We start from the raw sequence: 24,002 nt of genomic DNA, 5'->3' as shown, positions 1-24,002 counted from the left end.
AACCTGGACTCACTCAGAGATGGATTTACCTTCGTGGAGGCAGGGAGATGCAGTATCTATCTATATGGCCCGTATCACTGCTGCCTTTGAAAGCCAGTGTGAACCCCAGGCCTCTCAGTGCAATGGTATTACCATTGAAGATCATGTTGGAGAACACTGCAAGCAGGTGGATCCACTGTGGAAGGACAGCTTTAAAATACAATAAGGGCCTCAGAAAATTGTGACTGTGGAAGGGGCTTGAGCCATTAGGGGTTTGACCTGAGCTGTGCTTTGATGGTTTGGGCTTCTTGGAACCTGAATCCCAAAGCACATCTCAAAGGGCGAAATGCCATGTGTATCTAAGCCAAAGAACATGTTCCTCCCATGCCCTGTGAATTGAAAGAGCCAAAACTCATAAAGCCATTGGGTGGCTTTCCATGGAGAGCATTTAATCCATTCACATTGAAATTCAAAATCAGGCAGGGTAGATTCCTAACATTGTTTCATAAAGAAAGGCCAAGAAATGAGTGTTATATGGATGTGTTCATTTTCTAGGGACAGAGAAGAGAACAAGTCTTGCCTGTACAAAACAGCCTTCCATGTTGTAACAATGTATTAAATTCACCCAGTACAACTCTGAAACACCCTCCTCTGCCACTTACGTACAATAATCAGTGGTGGGCTTAGTCATGGCCTGTACCACCACTTACGGCCTACACGCTACATCTGCCAGAGTCTGCTCATGCTGTTCCTTCTAATATTACTGTTGGCCAGTCCATGGAGTCAGAGTGGTGTGTGAGTATAAAGCCGATGCAACTGAATGGGACACCACGCACATCTCACTTTGGATAAGGTCTCCACAAAACACGCTGACACTAATGGCACATGGCAATACACAGAAGCGGATTATGCCACACACAGGAATTGGCTGAGCATTAATACACAACATTGTGAGGGTCCACAGAGAAAAAACAAAATATGAAGATAATTTTGAGGAAAAAAGTTTCAAGTTGCCATAGCTTGAAGGCAAAAAGAATTAAGCTCTTGCCAGTTTAGACTTGATGTATGATAGCAATAATAAATTTACATATTTATAGCCAGTTTTTATTCCAAAGGAGCCCAGGAGCTTTATAGACTTGCACGGATGTACAAACTACAGCAAGGGAGCTCTTAGTCCACCAGGGAAGTACAGCCCCCTCTTACAAGAAGCACCAAAGATGTTTAACACACACCGCAACACCGCACAACAGGTTTGGGAAAGGAAGTGAATGGTGCCTTTTTCCTGCAGCAATAATTTAGGTACTGTAGACAGAATGTCTTGAGTTTAAGATTCACCAGGGCAATAAGATTACAACTACTTCTTTATGAGGACATGCCAATTTAATGATTACAGATTTTCAGGACCTCAATTTTACTTCTCATTGGAAGACAGGAACTCCACCAGCCCTGCAGCCTTAGTTCAATACTAAATCGGAAGGAAGAATAGTAATTTCTGAGCAACAAACACTGCTTCCTGCATCATTGATGCTTACATGGTGGCTCAGTGGTATTTGTTAGGTCCCCCTGATCCAAGAACCCAGCAACTGAGCATCCAGTTCATTAAATGGGGATGGGAGAAAGATGCACCAGAAACCCAACTCAGGTATCGATCAAAAGCCCACTGACTACAGCAAGCTTTGGATTAGGTCCCAACTGAGCTTGCAAAAATAAAAAATTAGAAAAACAAAGCAAAATTAGAAAAATGGCAAATAATAAAAATTTTTGTTTCAGGCAGGTAAGGAGAAGATTCACAAAGCGAGAGGCTCTCAGAACAAAGAAGAGAAAACGAAAGTCTTATAAAAGAAAAAAGGAGGAAGATACTTAAAAAAAGGGAAAAACACATGAGGAACCTGAAGTCAAGAGTGTTGTTTCTTCATGGAGTATAGTTCATATCATGTTGGCTTTTTTGCACATGCTGTCTTTAACACTCACCCACCTCCCTTACTTACTTGTGTACAGTATCCGTGGGTGCCAATCAGTTGGTTAGTGAGCACATCAAAATCATTGCGCACCCTGAAAAAGGTTTGGGAAAGTTTAATCATAATTTCACAGGATTTAACATTTCTAAGGCTTGGAAAGTTGCTACCATGGCTCAGTTTTTGGATTTGTTTTGGGTACATTTCTCTAAGAAAATATATGCTTGTTTATGTAGTTACCTAAAACCTGCTGAAGACATAGCAGACATAGCAAGTTGTTTTAAAAGAAATTAGCAATTAAGTGGTAAACTGTAGCAGTAAAGAGAAAGGGAAGCTATTTTCAACAATAGTTAAAGCTACAAAACTCACAGCTCCTAGAGCGTTTTGCTTAAATAACTATTGAGCAAAAAAAGAGTGTTAGAAGAAGATATGCAAGTATTCTTCATATATATGCATGACTTCCAAGGATGATTGTTTTAGGAACATACTTGATTTTGTATTTTATGTAATGTTTCAGATATGAAATATAGATATTACTAACAAAGGTGCCTCCACCAGGTTAGTCTGTCTTTGATCTCTAGGGAAATTCTCATTGCTATCAATGGGATGTGTCCATTAACTGCAGACAATTCTGTATATGTACTATACATAGTATAATCTACCATACACAACATGGAAGAACAATATGCAAAGTAAAAACCCTATTCTGAGGTCCTTTATTCTTAGAAAAAACAGAATCATCATAGTGCTTCGTGCCACTGGTCCAGCTACTGCAGTACTCTGTCTCAGATAGTGGTCAGCATCAGCTGATTCAGAAGAAGATTCAAGAAACATCCTTGTAGACAATTATGGAATACTCTCCCCAAAGAGGAAGGTTTTTTTCCTAAATCCCATCAGTTAGTGGTTGGATTATGCCCTGAGACATGAGGGTTTATATCCATTATAATTCTCATGTAATTGTGAATATTCTTATACCTATAAATGTTTGATCCTTTTCTGAATGCAATCAATCAACTGGACCCTATGACAATTTTATGGCAATAAATTCCATGTGCTGGCCTAAAAAGTATTTCTTCTTTCAGTTTTAAATGTGCCAATTCCAGTTACATTGGTTCCCCTTATTCTCGTATTAGTAAAAAGATAAAGGGCTTATCTGACTGACTTTCTCTATATATTTCATTGTTTTATATACCTGTTGCATGTTCCCTCTTATTTGTCTCCTCTCTAAGCTGAACAATTCTAATCTTTTCACTCTCTCCTGATATGTAAGCCTTTCCATACATCTAACAATTTTTGTTGCTTGTCTTTGGACCCCTTCAATTTCAGCTTTAAAAAATACATATAGCGGTATAATATGTCTGTGATAATGGAAAAGGTATTATGGTGCACTTGGTGTGGTTAAAATAGGATTTAACTTGACATTTCATCCAAAACACAAACTTAACACTTATTTTCAGTTCAAAAATTTGGTTCTAAGAATAAAAAAGTTGGGGCAACTCTGCAGTTCCTGGTTACGTCCCAAATATTGTAGAGATATGTTTCTTCTGGTATTACTTGTAGTGCCAAAAGCAGGATGTATTGTAAATCTTTTAAGATTTCCAGCCTGCTTTCAGGACTGAAGAGGTCCTTAGAATCACTATATCTGAACTGAACCTGCTGAGGTTCACATGTGCACTACTTCATGTGTATAAATGAGAAGGGCAATCCAAGAGCCAGTTCCAGTGATGTCTAAGTGCCTTACTAGCTAATATTACTTGTGCTGAATCAAAAGGGCTAAGAAGAATCCATGAACACTGTGTATGTGGTGTGGAAAAGTCTTGTATAAAGAGATCACAACCTTTCAAGGCATGGATGGAACGATAATAATCTTTGGAATTTGGCCACTTATTAGTTTTAGAAACAGTTGCATCTTGAAAATGCCATAGCCTTGTCCGAAATGAGCGGACTATACAATATACGTCAGCTAGGGGCAATGGGACATACAAGCAGGACAATGGAAGGAAGTTCTAATTGCCTCTTTAGGTGCAAACAATATGGGACTTTAGAGGTGTATCTCAGATTTTCAAGAAGAAACACATCTGCATTTCAAATCATTTCTGCTAGGGAGGAAACAACCACCAAACATATAGCTATAAGATTTACAACGATTATAAATCATACTGTCACTACAGTTCCCCATTCCCAAGAAGTTAGCATGCGAGCCAGAGTGTTTATTTACAGTACAATAAGAGGTGTGGTATTTGACAGGCCTACCATACTTTAGGCACTGTATAGACTGAAAATAAATACAGGTAACGACATTGCATTGTATATTTTTGTCAGATTGCAATGCAGTAGGTTGAAGACATGCAGCTTGTGAAAGGGTCATTAATTTTGATGTCCTGGTAATAAATTGTCTAAAGAACCTTAATCAATAAATTATTGTTATTAATAATACCAGTTCAATAGCATTTTCCATCTGTCAGTCCTGGTTTATGCTGCCGCCTAAATCGATGTAAGTTATGTCGCTCAGGGGTGTGAAAAAATCACCCCTGTGAGCGACGTAGCTTATCTCAACCTAACACAGTGTCTACACCATGCTTTGTCGATGGAAGATGCTCTCCCGCCAATTTAGCTTCAACCTCTCGGGGAGGTGGAGTACTGAAGTCAATGGGAGAGGGCTCTCCCATCGACTTATCGCATCTTCACCAGACCCGCTAAATCAATGCCACTGAATCAATCACAGCAGCACCAATTTACCAGGCCAGTGTAGACAAGCCCTAAGTCTTCAAGCACTCTACAGTGGTGAATATCATTATCCTTAAGTTAAAGATGGGGAAGCTGAGGGACTAAGAATTTTGTCCAATGGTACACAGTGAGTCAGTGGTTCAGCTGGGTATAAAATCCCAGTCTCCTGGCTCTATTCCCTAGGTCAGGAGGGTCTCAAGTCAATGAAAAGATGCTGCTCAAGTACAAGGCCATTAAAAAGGGGGATTGCCTTCTTTCATTACCCTATAGGGCTCTTGTGCATCTTCATGGTGTGACATTATCAATATTTTCCTCTGTTACGATAGCATGGAAGTATTTCTGTGGAGTGGCAGAAAATATTTTGATTGGAGGCTGAAAACATGGAATCAAGTTAGTTATGGGATTTGGGTCATAAGCAATGGTCTGTAAAGAAAATGATCCAGTTAGATACCAAGGATCTGATTCAGGAAAACGCTTAAGAACGTCCTTAAAGTTAAGTTCATTCTTAAGTGCTGCCCTGAATGGGCACCTATTTGCATAAAGCCATAATGATAGCTTTGGACTTCCAGATTGTTCTCAAAGGTCTTACAGATGAACTATTATTACTAGATGTATTTTCTATTTTCAGCTTGCACTGTATTTACGGGAAACACATTTGCTCCATTTGGAACCCAAATGCTGATGTTAAAACTCCCTTCCCTATACCCAATTATTTGTAGCCATCTCTATCATCACATATTATTCTTTTAAAATATTTTTTTGGCGATGGTAAGTTCCCAGTGTAATTCTTTTGCTTTGTATCAGTTCGGGAAATCCCTTCATGACAAAAATACCACAGTGGAGCCCTTCTATAGTTATAAAACAATCCAGTGGCCCGCATGCACTTTTCTGATGCTTTCCAACACTGTCTCAGAAGGCTGCTGTTAGAGACAGGACTGGTTCAAATACACATTACAGAATATCATCCTGACATACAATTAATCTCATTTTGCCTGGGCTCAACCACATTATTATATATTAACCTTGAGTCCTATTGGAATTATAAGCACTACAGTGCCATTAATCTCAAAGAGCTATACAAACTGTATGGGTAAGAGCCTCCGCTGATATAAATTCTCATTGCTCCATTGACAATGCTCCTTTGAAATCAATGGAGCGAATACAATTTACATCAGCTTACTATCAGCCCCAAAACTTTGTATCCATTCACCTACTTCGATCTGTCCCTCTTATTAAACCTATCAGTACATCGCAGCCACTCCTGATTTAGAAATTACAAACAAATTACACAAGAGTTTAGGAAAAGTAAAAAAAAAAAAAACATATTTAACTGAAACTGTAGTGGGAATGGGGATTTCTAGTGAGCGGTATCCAGGTTCTATCCAATTTTTAAGAATGCACACATACAAGTTCAAAAAATGTAAAGAAACAAAAATACTTGAATACTGAACACGACGGTTTGAAATACTTAATCAGATGGACATCAGATGCGTGACACTCATGTTAAAAAAACAATGCTCTATAATGGTTTATGTTCTCAATCTGTTGGTTCAAAAACCTGCAAGCTCCAAGGAAAATCCATGCCCTGTCTTTAATGGAAAACAGCTGAGAATTGCACATTAAATCCAAAAACCAGGCATACATTTAATACTGGGGGAAACGCTGACATAGCAAAACAAGCATAAAACTGGTTACTGTTCATTATTTATCTTAGATTTTCCTTCAGTTTGCTAGCTATAAAAAAAAAGTGTGTGTTTAAGTTAATGTTAGTTCCTTAATCCTGAGGTGAAGCTGAAATAGTAAATTGATGACATCACACCCATTTTCATGGCAACACTGTTACATTACCAAACACACAATTAGGAGTCCACTACAGAAATAGAATTGGCGCTAAAGAAGGAGAAAAACTCCTCTTTGAATGTAAAGATCTCAAATAAGTATAAAGGAGATATGAGGAATGACAGGGCAGATTAATGGCTTTATGTATTAATGGTCTAATTTTTTCCACATTTGCACAGTATGAAAGTCTTTTTACAAAGGTAACAGATGTTTAAAAAAGGGCAAAAAACCCCCGATGTTTAAAAACTGTGAAGGTTGTGATGTGACTCAATAAAAGCAAGGACACGGTGTTGTTCTTAACTCACTGTTTTTTCTTGTTTGGATCCCAGCTCAGCAAATACATGTTTAACTTTAAGCATGTGAGTAGTTCCATTAACAAGACAGTCAGTTTTAATACATTCTGTATTCTGATTTAATACAACTTACTCCATGTAGGTACTTCAAATCCAGGCAGCTTCAACTCAGCCCTTCATTTTTCCAAAGTATGTTGATTGTTTTCTGTATTTACCATGTCAAGCTCTTCTGTATCAAAGCCTGCCACAGTAAACAAAGATACTAAACCAAGACCGACCTATTTGTCCACATTGATGTTGATATTTAAGCTTAGCAAATATAACTGATCAAAGCTTGAGGGGAGGGAAAATCAGCTGAAACTTTGGTAAATTTGAGAGCGTTTTCCACTCTGTTCTGTTTCATAAAAGCCCAAGGTTTCATTTTCCACATATTCTGAGTTAGTTGTTGTTGCTTTGTTCTTTTTTTTTTTCAATGGAACTTTTTGCCACCAGAACGAGAAGCACAAGCGGAGTCGATGAGAGAGCATCAGCTGTCGACTTATGCAGTGACAACTCCGTGGTAAGTAGATCTAAGTACGTCGACTTCAGCTACGCTATTCACGTAGCTGAAGTTGCATACCTTGGATCGACCCCATGTGGTAGTGTAGGCAAGCCCTGAACTGAGAGAGTTAACAAGTGGAGTAGCATGAATGTCACTTTTGTGGTTATTTTATATTTAATCATTTATCACACATATAAGTGAATATATTGCTCCAGAGCCAGCGATCTCTTCGTTTTAGCTGCAGATTGCTCAAGCAAAAGACTTTTCCCACCGTGTTTCCTAGGCTAGAGTCTCTGTCTTTACTAGGCTTAGGCACTGACACAATCAAATTTGGTACCACACCTGAGGAAGGTCTAAGCCTTTCCTTTGGTACCAACAAGAGGGACCAAGGAACCACAGACATCTCTGGCATGCTCCACACCGAGGCTGATGAACTCGGTGCTCTCTCTGTGTGAAATGAGTTCAGTGGTGCCTGAAGTGCTGCCTCCCAGAGTAGACCCTTGAGCCTGACCACTCTGTCCTTTGAGTGAGGTTCAAACCATTTGTAGATGTGACATCTGTCGCTGGTGTGGGATTTTCCCACACACCAGGCATGGGTCACTGCCTGGCATGGATTTAGCACAAGTGTGGCAGGACATATACCCTGGTGAACATGGCATCGTTTTGGCACCCAGCCCTGTACTAAAGAATCAAAAATGTAGTCCAAAAGACCTAAGACTAAATCTATCAGTAAAAAAACTAGCTAAAACTAACTTATCTTAACTAACTAATTCCTAACGCAAAGGAGTGAGGGAAACACTTGTGATAAGTAGTCTAAGATCACTCCAACAACCATCACTGGCAGTAAGAAGGAACTGAAGGAATCAATGGGCAGCTCCATCCTCTTATACCAGTGCACAGCCGCGTAAGGCAATAGAGGGAGCTTGAGCTGACCTGATGGGTACCACTGAGGGAAAAAGTTCTCAAATAACTGTGCACGAGGCTAACACACACGTACAGCAGAATGGACGTGTGTGAGCACTTGAAGAAGAACTGCATAAGTCAATTCAAGAAGGAGCTGGACACATTTGTGGAAGAGAAAAGACTACAAAGATGCAATTACTAGAGATTGGGGATCGCAATAACGAGATACAGGTTGACTCACATTTTGCTGGGTTTATAATAAGTCACCTTTAATGACCTACACAGCCTCCTCTTGACCCCTAACTTTTTGGTGGTTTTTCAGAGATCAAATGACTATTTTCTTCATTCATAAGAAACACTTTTTAAAAAGTTAAAAAGGTTCAAATAAGCACTGCTGTGTGCACAAATCTAGTTGCAATGAGCTACTATTAAGCAGTGAAATGCCCATGGTCCACACTGGCCAAATAAGTTCCTGAAGTTTGTGAGTAATACACTGACGGTGTGTGTGATGTAGCCAATATTATATTTAGTCTTGAGGGGATGACAAGCTAGCGTCAAAGTGGTAATGCACTGTGCTTGCACACAGGAATCTGAGATAACATATTCAATTGGTCAATTGGGCCTCGGTTTGGCAATAGGTTATAGAACTGATGGTCTCATGTATAACAACGGAGGGAGAGAGGCCAAGAAGATTTTATGTTGCTACAATGGGGGCTCACCGCAGGACCATTCTGGTGGGATGCAGGACTTTAAAGTAGGCTTCTGAATGGATGGATCAGTGCCAGAAAGGTCCTAATAGAGCAACAGAGTGTGCCTAACATTGCCTGGATGAGTAAGATGTTTGAGGAGGAAGTCTGAAGAGATGTGACAGCGTCTAATGTAAGACTGCAATTATTTCTGATTTTTTTCACCACTAGCAGTAAATGCAGTTACAATCGTTACCAACTAGCGTTGCTTCCCAAACCAGAGGCAACAACAAATCATGAGGAACTCACTTAGGAATTCTCTCTTGCCTCTTTCCATTTGTTATCAGTTCCGCAGCTGAGGGTTATGTGAGCATGCTGTATGAAGAAATCATAAGCAAAATACAGAGAGCAGCATGAAAGCGCAACTCTTCACCTTTGTTACTTGTGTAGATCTATTTAAAAAATGTCCATGATCTTACTGACTTACAATGACTGCTGGATAGAGCTGGTCAAAAATTGGAATTTCTGTCCTGCAGGAAATTCCGTAATTTGTTTTCATCCTGAATTGTGGTGAAAAGTCAAAACTTTGAAATTTTTGGTGGAACAGAAAGTTCCAAAATTTTTATTTCTGAGTGATTTTATGAACTGAATTCAAACATTTTATTTAATTTGGTTTGACACTCACCTATGTAACTCTGAGCTGAGCAAAGCCTCATGGGAGTTGTAGTTCGAATGCCCTGTGCCCCCATTCTCTACCATGGGCTGGGCTCTTGCATCGGTTCAACCAGAGGAGAGACTGTAGTGCGATCTCGGAGATCAGTAGTCCAGCCAAGGACTGTAGCCTATAGAGAAGTGTGGAATGAGGCACCCAAACTACACCTTCCATGAGGCATTGTGACCACTCAGACAGTTTAATAGCAAACTGACCTGAAATGAAATATTTGAATTCAGTTAGAGGAACCAAAATATTTTGATATGGGCTGACATGAGCTGAAACAAAATATTTTGTTTTGATTTTCTCAATGCACAATTGAAAAATGTTGGCAAAACTGAAATTTTTGCATGGAAAGTTTTTATTTTGTGGGAATTCATTTTCTGTGGAAAAAAATATTGTAACAGAAAATTCCCGATCAGCTCTACTGCTGGATTTGATCCCTTTAAGTATAACCAGAGCCGTCCCCAGGGCAACCGCTCTGGGCCCCACTCTTTGGGGGGCCCCGCACTTCGACATCACGGTGTCAGATGGGGTGAAGACAGCAGCTGTCTGCCCTGAGCAGTGAGAAGATCAGGCAGAGGCAGCCAGTGAGCAGGAGACACCGTGGTGTGTCTGGCCCTACCTCCCTCCAGACAACTGGGCTCCCCCATGGCACCAGCACACAGATGTTGTGCTGGCAGATGGGTGCTGCGCACGCAGCTCCCCTGCCCCGCATGCCCACCCTAGTCCCGCCATTATTCGAATACGGAGGCCAGGGAGTGTGGAGATCCCAACCCAGGCTGGGCAGGAGGCAGCACTGTCATCCAGCGGACAGGCACACCCGACCACTTTGCGCCAGATAAGCCTCCTCGGCCCACGCCCCGTGGAGCAGCTGCAGCCCCATTGCCCCCACCAGCGTGCCCCTTGCCCCATGTAGCGCCCCCGGGGGAGAGTCAGTGCATCCCCTGCCCCAAGGGGTCCCATACAGGCTGATTTGTCCCAGGCCCCGCAACCCCCTAGGGATGGCCCTGAATATAACAGTTCTCCCTGGCCTTTGAATTCTCACCCAGAACTATGTCAGTTGTGTAAATAACAACCACTCACTACGTCTGTGTATGAGCCACGAAATGGCACATATTTCTGAATGATATGAGTAGTAAGGTCATATCTCCTGTTATTTTTCAAATCCTAACTGATGATTATGACATCTCCACTCATCTGTCATTGAAATATACATAAGAAGGTTTAGTTTTCTATTTAAAGGCTGTGCAGAGGTTTGAGTACACATTTCACTGTCTTTAGTGATAAATTCCTGTTTCTTATAAACAAAGGATCCGTTTGGGTCCTATTTACCTCACTCAGGGCCAGGAAAGCAGCACAGTTTCTGAAAGTTATCCAGTGGCATGGTGCTAGATCTGGCTTTTAAGAGAGCTGGGTTTTGTACCAGCACTGCAACTGTGGATCAGATTTATAAATATATTTAGACACCTGAAAATGCAGATCAGTGCCAAGTGGGATTTTTCAAAAGTGTCTAGGCACCTAACTCCCACTGAAATCAATTACAGATAAGTAGACATGGCATAATCCTTCTGTTAGGATTTCAAAAATAACAGGAGCTCTAACCTCACTGCTTGTATCTTTAAGAAATAGGTACTAGTTAATGGCTGATTCATGGACTGAAATCAATGGGAGTTAGGCATTTACATGCCTATGAAAAACCCACTTGGCACCTAAATATCTTTTAAAATCTCATGCCTGTGTGGCCTAAAAAAAGCCACCACATCTCTTTGGGCCTCAGTCCCCCAGCCAATAAGATGAAGATAATGCTACTTATATTATAAAATACAGATACTGTATTGCTATTATTAAACCAACCGCTTGGGTGTCAGCTCTGCATAAGGGCAAAGGAAACGTAGTGCAATGTTAATGTTAAGTCAACTAAAAAAACCTGTGAACCCTGGAACAAAACTCAGTGGATTAGCAATTGAATATATATATATTATATATATAACTCAGTTCCAAATTGTGATTTGTTTTCAACACAATATAGGGGTCAGAGGAAGAAAATCCTAACTGCAGCAAAGCACTTTGATAACCCTAATGCATAATCTTATGTAAACACAAATGATTTCTTCATGAGAGTTATTGTTGAGAGATGGTATACAATGAATGATGGAAAAGGAGTACTTGTGGCACCTTAGAGACTAACCAATTTATTTGAGCATAAGCTTTCGTGAGCTACAGCTCACTTCATGTATTGACACTTCTCTTTCACTTGGGGATGAATCTTAAAGGCTTTTGCAGGGTGTGCTTTGACATTGTGATATAGAGTTTACTGATTAGTCATGAGACAGATGGCAGTGAACTCTATTAAGTGCAAATAAACATCTCACCCATTGTCCCACATGCTGGTGACCCTCAATTTAAAACAGGCTATCTTAAAGAATGCTTCTGAATTAGAGCCAGCATGTCTATTACACTAACCAACTGACTCACTTAGTGATCACTGCTTCCTGAGTGACATCTGACCATATAAAACGGAATCACCATCCAAAACTGAAATGAAGTAAAACTGCTCAAGCTATCAGAAATTCTGCCAGAATTGGAGAGCCCGGAATAAAAAAGGTCTGTTATTTTGTTTGTATTTGTTATGTGGCAGAGAGACACTAGAGTAGACTAACCCAATTAGCACAGTACGTGTCACCTGCTGGCTGGATTTCTTGTGTGGACATTCTGTACCTCACTGCAGATCTCACACAAACCAGGCTCCATGTGGTCCAAAGGACTGGGCTCAGCATCTTTCTACTAGAACACTTTCCACAGTGGACACCCGTAAAAACTCACCAGCTATAGATTAGGAGCCTGATCTAAAACTAACAGAAAGCCTCTTACTGATTTATTGAGCTTCTGATAAGCCAAACATAGGAATCAATCAATATCAGCAGTATTCCCTGTATTTGTAAGAAACAACACCTAGAATGCTGAAAATGCTGAACTAATATTATTTAGTGGGCCAAGGGACTGTCTGTGGAAACTAGAAAGATTTAGAAGGGTGACCACTCCCTGCCTGTGTTACACCTTTCACATGGCTAAGGCAACTCTGAAGTTTAGGAAACAGGAATATAAAAATACTCACAGGTCGATAGATCTTGTAAAGATAACCGACAGGGTAAGAAGAATGCACCCAAATGGACCAGTTTCAAACTGGAAAAAAAAAAGTTCCACTGTGTTTACATTTGTTTGTTCATTGAACATGCTTTTCAGCCCTAGCATAAGGAGATGCACCTCCAATTGGGGTCAATAAGACTCACTCCCATTTACATTATGGTCTGAATTTGGTCCTTTATCTTTTTCAAACATGGGACGCATCAGTGTCATACCCAAAATGTTGTTTATACAGTTTTCTACAAAACGTTAAACACTGAAAAAATAACAGCTGAACAATGACAAGTTTAATTTCCTCTCCATGCATCATACCTGATGAATATTCTGCTGAAGAAAAATGGTCAGATCTTCATATTTTGTGATGCTATGTAGTATTAGCTGTAACAAAATGTAAAATAATGTAATTAAAATAGATAATAATAAGCTGGTATAAATCAAGCCTGAATTATTTAATCAAGATTTAACCAAAATCTGTATGTTTGGCCAGATCCTCAGCTGGTGTAAATTGGATCACATCCATTTTGAAGCCCATGATGTTCACAACTCTCACTTTTTTCAGCAATGTTACTAAAATGAGAGAGACAACACTGGTAAGGTAGTATCTGGTCAAGTATTATCTTACGTACTTTGCCTTGCTCATATCCTGGGACCAAGACGGCTACAACAACACTTACCAAAATAACATACTTTAAATCCTATTTTAGCTATAAAATTCATATATTCTGAGAGCTCTTTTAAAATGTTAGTTCCTGATATGTGAAATTTATTGCATGGAAGTTCATTATTAATTTAAGAATGATCTGTGGGTGGAAGGGCGATTCCTGGAGCCAGCTTCTGAATACCAAATCACTGGTGATTTTTAAGAGCAGGTTAGACAAACACCTGTCAGGGATGGTCTAGATCAGTGGTTCCCAAACTTGTTCCACCGCTGGTGCAGGGCCGGGCCGGTTTGTTTACCTGCCGCGTCCGCAGGTTTGGCGGATCGCAGCTCCCAGTGGCCACGGTTCACTGCTCCAGGCCAATGGGAGTTGCTGGAAGCGGCAGCCAGTATGTCCCTCGGCCTGCACCACTTCCAGCAGCTCCCATTGGCCTGGAGCAGTGAACCGCGGCCACTGGGAGCCGCGATCAGCCAAACCTGCAGACGCAGCAGGTAAACAAACTGGCCCGGCCCACCAGGGGCTTTCCCTGTACAAGCAGAGAACAAGTTTGGGAACCACTGGTCTAGATAATACTTAGTCCTGTCATGAATGCAGGGGACTGGGCTAGATGACCTCTCAAGGTCCCTTCCAGTCCTACAGTGTCTGTTATTTAAACAGTATCTGTTCTTTATCACTGATTTACACCCCTTGATTTTGAGGGGAGTAATAGTCTTGAGGCCAAATCATGGGACTCAGGGTCAGGAGAGATGGTTATATTTCTGGCTTTGTCATGGGCTTCGTGTGTGATTGTGAGAAAGCTCTTCTTCCCATTCTGTCTCAGTTTTTGGGGATAAAAATATTTCCCTAATTCACGGAGGTATTATTTGTAAGGCTTAATGCATTATTGCTTTATTAAAACAATTCCATCTTCAGATGGAAAAAAATGCGTAAGTGGAAAGAATTTAGTTTACAATTAATTATTTATTAATCAGAAAAACAAAGGGCGAGGAATACTGTAGGAAGGACAAGAAGGGAAAATCAGGGTTTCTTTCTCTGACAGTGTTGTGAAGAGCTATGGAAGGATCCATTTCCAGATCTCTTCTACTAGAGGGGAAACTGCTATTACTTGGGGCCTGGGAGAGGAGAGGGAACGAAAGGAAAGGAAAAAGGAGGATGTCGGAAAGCCCAATTCCCATTGAAGGGTGAGGTAGTTTGGGAGCCAATTATGTCACTTCCTCTTTGATTCTCCTCTGACAAGTAAATTAGAGTAATTACAGTGGTGTCAGTAGAGTTAAACCTTGGTCAGCCAGGGGAGAATCAGGCCCATTGCACTATATATGTGAAGTTACAAAATATATTACAGGAAGATTACATATAAAACCTTACTGTTTCAAAGATTCCATCTGCTTTGTATTTTCCTGCTGGAGTGAACTGCTGCCTTCCTGAAGACCTAAAGAGGAGAATTAAATGAAACAGCAATTCATTTTAGAAGAATCAACAACACAACAAAGAGAAATCCATGGGCTGTAATGAATTGGAAGACTAAACAAAAAAAAAGTGACGATAAATAAGACCTTTGGCTTTTTTAATACTACTTTATCTGAGCTCTGATTGCCTTTAGATTTGTTTGCAACTGATCAGTTCATGTTTCTTTATCTAGAAAGAAAAAAGGTATAGATGGAAGAACTTACTGAATTTTTTCATTGCAACAAAATAGAAGAACAATAATATCATAACAAAAGTAGAACAGACATTCAAAGTCTCTTCTGAGTTACCCACTGTAGTTGAAAAACATTTAAAAATATAATTACAATAGTCAATGAGCTGCTTTGGGAAAGTTCTACTTCCAGATTAATAGGAAGGAATTCTCATAAAAAACTGTCCCATTGAATGGGGCCAGGAATTCACCCTGAGATTTCTCTGACTATTAGGACAGGTAACTCCAGCGAGCATGTGCCCATTAGCAATAAACCCTTTCAGACTAAACGGATACATACTGACCTTCGAACATAGTGATAGCTACTTAGGAGTATAAACAGAAACAGTCATTTTATACACACATGAGAGTCTTACATGATAATTAAAAATGCTCCTCCCACTTACAGTGCAACCACAGCTTTTTCACTGCCCCCTGCACGCCATAAAATATCTGCAATAGCCAGGGTGAGGCATTTGGTCCTATGAGTGTCTGAAGGCTGCAGACACCTGTTGTTTTTGGATATATGAGAAACAAGGAAAAAATCACAGTTAGTGAGACAGCCCTGTAAAAGTGAACATCTCTTTCAGTGTGCACAGGTTCACAGCAGGTGTGATATGTACAAAGGCCCAGATCCTCAAATGTATTTAGGCACCTAAATCCCATTGAAGTCAAAGGGAGTTATGTACTTAAATACCTTTGAGAATCTGAGACTAAATGAGTAAAATCAATGAGTAGAGTTGCCTCACGCAGGACATTCTCTTTGCACTGCTAGAACATGCCTAGTACACTATGCATGATAAACACTAACTTCTTTAATTCTGGAGGTTTAACTTTAAAGGGCAGTCTCTGTTTTTTTACAATTCACTTACGAGGAAAGATTCACATACATTAGCATGTGGAGCCTGGTGAAGCAAAGACTGGGTGGAGGGATCATGATAAAGGATGTCAAGTAATGAGGCAGAGAATTATTTAGCATAATATAAAAGCTTATAACTAGGAATAAAGTGGCAAAAATCAAGACAGCCAATTTAGGCTGGATAGTGGGAAATACTTTTAGACAGTGAGATCTACAGTAATAGGCTATGGATTAAACTTCTAGGGGGAGCAGTACAAACTCCATCAGTAGGCACATTTAAAATTAACTCAAAATACAAGTAACTGTCCCTTGGGGACTAATCTTGCACTGGCAGGAAGTTTGACCAGGTGTCTTTATATATCTTTTCCATCTCTACATTCTATGATATGATTGTTTTATATGCTGAATATGCTTTATAGTCAAAAAAGGCCTTCAAATTTCATTTCAGTCCTAACTCTGAATGATTTAGCTTTTGTTGGCTTGAAGCCTAAGCCTGAAAATCCTTATCTACTAATTGACTTTATTTACAATGTCATGTGCTGTAAATAAAATACATTGCATTTGTGCAGCACCTTTCACCAAAGGATCTCTAAGCTCTTTACAAAAATTATTTGCTAAGTCTCACAATACCCCTTGAGATAGGTAAGCAATATTATTCCAGTTTTACAGATGAATTGGACCACTGGAAAAAGGTGAATATAATGCCCAACTTTAAGAAAGGGAAGACGGAGAATCCAGGGAACTACAGACCGGTCAGCCTCACCTCAATCCCTTGAAAAATCATAGAGCACGTCCTCAAGGAATCCATTTTGAAGCAGTTGGAGGAGAGGAAGGTGATCAGGAACAGTCAACATGGATTCACCAAGGGCAATTCATGCCTGACCAACCTGATTGCCTTCTGTGGATATGGGGAAAGCAGTGAATGATATGCCTTGACTTTAGCAAAGCTTTTGATATGGTCTCCCACAGTATTCTTGCCAGCAAGTTAAAAAAGTATGGGCTGGATGAATGGACTATGAGGGGACTAGAAAGTTGGCTAGATCATTGCGCTCAACGGGTAGTGATCAATGGCTCCATGTCTAGTTGGCAGCCGGTATCAGTGGAGTGCCCCAGGGGTTGGTCTTGGGGCCGGTTTTGTTCAACATCTTCATTAATGATCTGGATGATGGGAAGGATTGCACCCTCAGCAAGTTTGCAGATGACACTAAGCTGGGGGAGAGGAAGATAAGCTGGAGGGTAGGGATAGGGTCCAGAGTGACCTAGACAAATTGGAGGATTGGGCTAAAAGAAATTTGATGAGGTTCAACAAGGACAAGTGCAGTGTCCTGCACGTAGGGCGGAAGAATCCCATGCACTGCTACAAGCTGGGGACCGACTGGCTAAGCAGCAGTTCTGCAGAAAAGGACCTGAGGATTACAGTGGATGAGAAGCTGGATATGAGTCAACATGTGCCCTTATTGCCAAGAAGGCTAATGGCATATTGGGTTGCATTAGTAGGAGCATTGCCAGCAGATCGAGGGAAGTGATTATTCCCCTCTATTTGGCACTGGTGAGGCCAAATCTGGAGTATTGCATCCAGTTTTGGGGCCCCCACTACAGAAAGGATGTGGACAAATTGGAGAGAGTCCAGCATAGGGCAACTAAATGATTAGGGGGCTGGGGCACATGAGTTATAGGAACTGGTCCTATTTAGTCTGCAGAAAAGAAGAGTGAGGGGGGATTTGATAGCAGCCTTCAACTACCTGAAGGGGGGTTCCAAAGAGGATGGAGCTCAGCTGTTCTCAGTGGTGGCAGATGACAGAACAAGGAGCAATGGTCTCAAGTTGCAGTGTGGGAGGTCTAGGTTGGATATTAGACAAAACTATTTCACTAGGAGAGAGGTGAAGCACTGGAATGGGTTACCTAGGGAGGTGGTGGAATCTCCATCCTTAGAAGTTTTTAGGGCCCTGCTTGACAAAACTCTGGTTGGGATGATTTAGTTGGGGTTGGTCCTGCTTTGATCAGGGGGTTAGACTAGATGACCTCCCGAGGTTTCTTCCAACCCTGATATTCTATGATTCTAATTAAACTGAGGCACAGAGAGGTTAAGTGATTATAGGACCAAAAGTTGTAAATTGAGAAACTGGCAGACCTCTGAATAGAACCTAGGGGTCCTGACTCCTAGCCCCTTGCTCTAACTACTAGATAATACACCCTCCCAAATGGGAAGTTTGGAGTCTTTCTCCACTGGTTTTAACGGTGCCCTCTTTGAGCTTTAGACAATATCAGTCTTAGAGCACTGCCAGCCTGAGAGATGAGGTAAAAAAAACATTTGCAGCACTTGAATTAAAAGATCTAATAATTCAAAACACTAAACATCAACCAATAAAAATTAAAAAACAGATTTTTAAGTTCTATGTCTGCCTGGAATATAATGTTTAGTGAGAAAACTCTTCCCTCTCTGAGGACGTGGGGCATTTGAACTAATAGATGAGAGAACTCAGGTTAAAAAAAATGTGCCCATAGCCTTTTCACATGTTCTTGTAGCCTAGCTGAGTTGTTCAGGTATTTGTGGGCAGTGCCAAAATTATATTCAGTGGATGGAGGAGGTAAAGGAACAATAAGAAAATCCATTATTTTATTCATGTAGCTAGAAGAAATCTGAAGCCTAGTGCTTGATGTGAAGCAGTCACCACCTTGAAAAGGCAGGTACGTTAGAAAAAGATGTTTATTTACACAGTTCAACCATGGAGACTCTTGTCCTTTTCTGATCAAGAATCAGCTTCCACTCTAGGCAGACACATCTGAAGAAAAATATGCCTCTCTCATGAATAAAACAACCCATCTCGCTATTCAAGTTTTACATGCCTGAAGGCCTTTTTTGTTTCTGCCCATAAAGATAAAGCGTTTGCCTGTTAACCAGAATTCTTTTGGGAATTTCTTCATACTTCGTCCGTCCTTCTCATACACAAAATAGGGGAAAATAAAATCTTTTAGAATGACGAGGATGAGAAAAACGAGGAGAGGAGAACAATTTCCAGATAAACAGGGCTGGGAGAAGCCACTTTAAAGCAAAAAATCTATCTTAGGTACTTATATGGCTGCCATCACCCTAATATCTGAGCCCCTCACAACCATCCTGTAAGTTAGGGAAGTGCTATTATTCCCATTTTACAAATGGGGAATTGAGAGACAGTGAAACGAAGGACCAGATATTCAAAGGTGTGTAGGTGCCCAAAGATGCAGTAGATGCCTAAGGAGGTTTGGCACCTAATTCCCATTGATTTAATTGATGGACTTAGGCATCTAACCTGCTTAGGCACTTTTGAAAATCCCATTAGGCACCGAAAAACTATTAAAAATCTGGCTGTGACTTCCCTAAAGAAGTCTGAAGAGCTGGGAATTCAACCCTCATCTCCTAAGAACAAGGACAGCATCCTAACCGCTGAATCTTTCTTGCTCTCCTTTTTGTAAACTACCAAATATCAGACTCCATTTTTCCATTAAACATGAAACCCCAAGCCTCTTAAATGTTCTGGGCCACATTTAGCCCCAGAAAAAGAAGGAAGATTTCCCATTGATCTCCAAGATGAAATTAGGTTCCTGGTCCTCATGGTCAGAAAATGATCCTTTACTGACTCCAAAGGAGATGCCTACGCAATAAACTCTAAAACTGAATTTAAGCCTCATGGTGGTGTCAGATATCTACAATATGAACAAAGGTTAGAAACTGTCTTCAAAAATATACCATCATATCTGAAAGACAATAGACTGTTACATATTTCTTAATGCTCCTTTAGCCAGTGCTTGAGCCACCCCTGAGTTGATTTCTTAGTTGACCTATATGTCAGATGTCATCAATTTGCAATGTGTTAATAATTTCCCCCTCCATTGAAACTAATTTTTGTTCTCACTGCATTGAGAAAGAAATGATTTCTGTTATATTTCCCTCATATTCTCTAATACGATGAACCAGACATAGTCCCTTCTACAATTCAGGAAATTTCCTGTCTCCTTGTCCAAACTGGAGCATGGCACCACAATGTAAAACATGGTCGATCACTGTGTATTTTAATAAGTCTGTTCTGAACGAGAGGCTAGCTGGTGGAGCTATGGACAGATATGCTCTTCTGGAAGAATTGAGAAAAAATGAAGAAACAAAATAACAAAAATTGTGGAACTAACATGATTTTACACCCTGTTTGTTTGGAACTCTCTCCCAGAAGTGGTCTGCCAGAATCATTCACTGGCTGCCTTGGATGATTCAAATCACATGCCCTGCAAGAGACTCATCCCTGAGGGTTTTAGGGGCCTCTCCCCGGTTCTCTTGGTTTACTGTGTCTCATGTCTTTCCATCCCCATTCTATCTGTCAGTGAGGAATCAGTCCTTTTCACCTGGTAAGGTGGCTTCCTCATGATTATGGGGTTGATTCTTGTGCCAGGGATCCCTACCTTTGAAAGCAGGGTTACTTTAGTTTGGATAGGTTGGGAGAGTTGGTTCTTTATTTGATTTTAATGTTTTACATTCTTTTTTCTATGACACTGACTGTCTCTAACTGTAATCAGAGGTGTGAATGCAGTTCGTGCAGGTATACGCACGCTAACTTTAATCTAGGTTGCACGGCTAAAAAAGAGCAGTGAAGATGCAGTGACACGAGACTCAGCACAGGCCTTCCTGGTACCCTGGGTATTTGTATTCCTAGTCTGTACTGGGGTCCATGGTGCCTCATCGCCCACTGCTATTTTTAGCTGCACTAGATAAATCAAAGTGAGGTTGGGTATAGCTACATGTGTTGTAATCACGCTGCCAACTCCAGCATACACATATCCTTAAAGACATATTAATCGGTACCTCATAAATATTAGAAATAAGGGCCACCTCTGACAATACATGTATACATACAAGAATTTGCTACCCCAGCAATAGCTGTCTCTGCCTTATCATCTCCAGTTAGAATTCCCTTTTTCCTAGTAAAGCTACCAAACAGCCTATTTCGAAACCCACATTTGCACGGTGCAGTCTCCGTTATGAAATTTAATGAAAGGATGAACCAGGGAAGTTGTGCCCAAGAGCTTGACAATATCCCTCAATAAAATGAGGCTTACATTTAAAAATCTATTCAACTGAGTTTAAAATAGGCTACCGTGTATACTGCGTGTGTGTGTGTGTGTGTGTGTGTATTCACAGTATATGTTTGCCTAAGTAACCTAGATTAGGGATTTGAGATAGCTGTCAGATAGTGAAGTTGTTTTTATCAGAAAAAGACAAATTGAAATATATATATATATATATATATATATATATATTCAAACAGAATATTCTTTATCTAAAGACAAATCAAAATAATATTTTCCATTAAAGTGTAATATTTTCAAATGACAAAACAATTAAAATGCCTTAACTGATATCATATCATTAGAGCACTAATTTCACACTAGTGTCATAAAGAGATTACTGAGAAAAGTGAAGTTAAACAAACAAAGATTGTGGTTAAAAAGAATGTTTTAAAAGGTCAGCACCAGGCTCATCTCTGATTCTTCCCTCTGCTGGACATTTCTTTCAAGCACTCCACCAGCTTTGAATCTGATGCCTAAATATTATACATAAGAACATAAAAATGGCCATACGGGTCAGACCAAAGATCCATCCAGCCCCGTATCCTGTGTACCAACAGTGGCCAATGCCAGGTGCCCCAGAGGGAGTGAACCTAACAGGTAATGATCAAGTGATCTCTCTCCTTCCATCCATCTCCACCCTCTGACAAACAGAGGCTAGGGACACCATTCCTTACCCATCCTGGCTAATAGCCATTAATGGACTTAACCTCCATGAATTTATCCAGTTCTCTTTTAAACCCTTTTATAGTCCTAGCCTTCACAACCTCCTCAGGCAAGGAGTTCCACAGGTTGACTGTGCGCTGTGTGAAGAAGAACTTCCTTTTATTTGTTTTAAACCTGCTGCCATTTAATTTCATATGGTGGCCCCTAGTTCTTATACTGTGGGAACAAGTAATTAACTTTTCCTTATTCACTTTCTCTGCACCACTCATGATTTTATATACCTCGATCATATCCAAGTACAATGCCAGGTATAGTACAACAGACAGATTAGCAAGTGTGGGGCTTCTCGAGCTGGCAATATTCTAAAGAGCGATGACCTCTCAAGTTCCAGATATTACTGTTATGTTACTATCTACTCAAGAATGATGGGACTGAACCATTATCTGCTAAATGCTGATTCTTGTGGAGCTCTTTTTGAGCTGATGCTGTGGAGGTGAGTGCAGTATAAGAATCTAAATATAATAGGATAGGGATCACAAACATCATTTGACATTTGGGAACGTACCAATGTAATTTTTGCATGTTCAACATTTTTTTGTTTAGTTGAGAAACAGAGAGAGAGAGAATTTTAGTCCCATCCAACGTATAAGGCTCAGCCTGTTTTCGAGAGGGTATAAAATACAATGGGGTAGCTCCCAAACCTCAACTTTTTTTTCCTTCACAGCTGTGGGAGTGAAGGTGAGGAACTAATAATTGATTTGCAGATTTACACCAGTGTGACAATGGGCAGAATTTGGCCTCTGGTATTTTCATTTTGGGCCTATGTTGAGATTAGTTGGCTAGCAGTGCTGACTTATGCCCATCTATGCACTAATGGTGTCTTTAGGACAGATGAGGAATAAAATAAGATCCAAAAATAGATTTTTAATTTTAGACTAACATATAATTTGAACCCAGGTCTCCAGCAATTAGAGACATGTGCAATCACTGTTTCACTTTGAGGACATACCCCCTGAGATTTAGGAGTGGAGATCCAGAATTGTTCACAGAACAGTTTAACTGCTAATTCTCTCCCATTTTATGTCAAATCATAATTTTGGCCCTTGAAACACTCAAAATTGTATATTACATCATCAAGAATCACTGCAGAAAATCTTAACAGATATCACATAGTTTCCACAAGAATCTGCATATATTGGTGCAGATTCTCTTTCTCATGTAAAAAGTCCTTTGTCCCATTACACAATTCCGGCAAGGAAAGGGAATTTTAAAGTGGAAGTAAATTACACTTACACTCACTTTAAGTGTACATGGCCATTTACAAGGCCAGAGTGAAGTCCTAATGGGGCCAGAATTTCTGTCCACAAGTAGAGAAAGGGGCTAAGAGACCATTTTTAACGGTGTTTAGGCACCTAAAGATGCAGACAGGCACTAAAACCTTTTCAAAAGTGTCTAGGTGCAGAAATCCCATCAAAATTAATGGGAATTAGGTGTCCATGTGCTTATGAAAATCCCACTAGGATAAAATCCCACAGTGAATAAGATTTGTCTCTTTAGCACAGACAAAAATGCTGCGTTCACTGAGTTTATTAGAACATAGCAAGTAATTTTCCCTTGATGCTATGAATATCCTGTAACTTTTCTGTAAAGTAATTAAAAGACATACACAGTTTTTAAACCCCATTAGGGACTTTAGCTGTGTAAAATTAGAAAGGAAAAGAGCTGGTATGACTAACTTTTTGCAAGTTCATTGGGATTTTATATTGCCATGAAAGACCCCATGCATAGCATGGTCTTACAATACATGATTGCATTCTCTTTGAAATCATTGCTTCACCATGGGACTCCGCAGGTTCAGTAACTGATGCTGGCCATAATTTAGGGTTTCTTTTTTTAGAACGGTTCTTGGTTAATCACAAAAAACTAGTATGTTAATGAAAAGCTAGCCTTTAAAATCCACTGTTTAAAGGCAACTTCTATTAGCCTCAAGAAGAACAAGTAAAGCCGTTGGCACTTTCTCTCTTCTGGATACAAATGCAAGGGCAAGAGGGCCAAGCTTAGAAAGGCTTTTTTCTGGCCACACTAAGATAAAGTTTTAGTTTAATTTAGAATGGAAAATATTTCTTGTGTCAGCTGTTGACTCACCGCACATCGCTGTTTCTGTTACTGTCTCCAAAGAGAAGTTGTTGCAGGACACAGGCTTGAACTGCGACCAATACTCCACATGGGCCTCCCTAAAGCGAATAATACACTGGATGAACAAAACA

At 40.2% G+C, this 24,002-nt stretch overlaps 1 protein-coding gene and 1 long non-coding RNA gene across 3 annotated transcripts in view; one reads left to right on the top strand and one right to left on the bottom strand.

Annotated features, from left to right (window-relative positions):
- LOC125631170 (uncharacterized) overlaps positions 1 to 3,271 on the top strand; it is a 92,550-nt gene extending 89,279 nt beyond the window's left edge. Inside the window, exon 4 of the long non-coding RNA XR_007354870.2 lies at positions 1,750 to 3,271. This is a non-coding gene — a long non-coding RNA (uncharacterized LOC125631170). The remainder of the gene's footprint in view (positions 1 to 1,749) is intronic.
- Positions 1 to 24,002, bottom strand: part of MINDY4 (MINDY lysine 48 deubiquitinase 4) — a 95,315-nt gene that overhangs the window by 24,400 nt on the left and 46,913 nt on the right. For both annotated transcript variants that reach the window (XM_048837450.2, XM_048837449.2), the window contains exons 10-15: positions 23,881 to 23,969; positions 15,524 to 15,625; positions 14,807 to 14,870; positions 13,095 to 13,160; positions 12,754 to 12,821; positions 1,968 to 2,031 (exon numbers count right to left, since the gene is read on the bottom strand). In XM_048837450.2, coding sequence (XP_048693407.2) covers positions 1,968 to 2,031; positions 12,754 to 12,821; positions 13,095 to 13,160; positions 14,807 to 14,870; positions 15,524 to 15,625; positions 23,881 to 23,969 — 453 coding nt within the window. The remainder of the gene's footprint in view (positions 1 to 1,967; positions 2,032 to 12,753; positions 12,822 to 13,094; positions 13,161 to 14,806; positions 14,871 to 15,523; positions 15,626 to 23,880; positions 23,970 to 24,002) is intronic.

Source organism: Caretta caretta, chromosome 2 (genome assembly GCF_965140235.1).
Source record: "Caretta caretta isolate rCarCar2 chromosome 2, rCarCar1.hap1, whole genome shotgun sequence".
In the NCBI taxonomy this organism is placed as follows: Eukaryota; Metazoa; Chordata; order Testudines; family Cheloniidae; genus Caretta; species Caretta caretta.
Note: the sequence above shows the minus strand (reverse complement) of the source record. Positions and strands in the feature narration are given on the sequence as shown.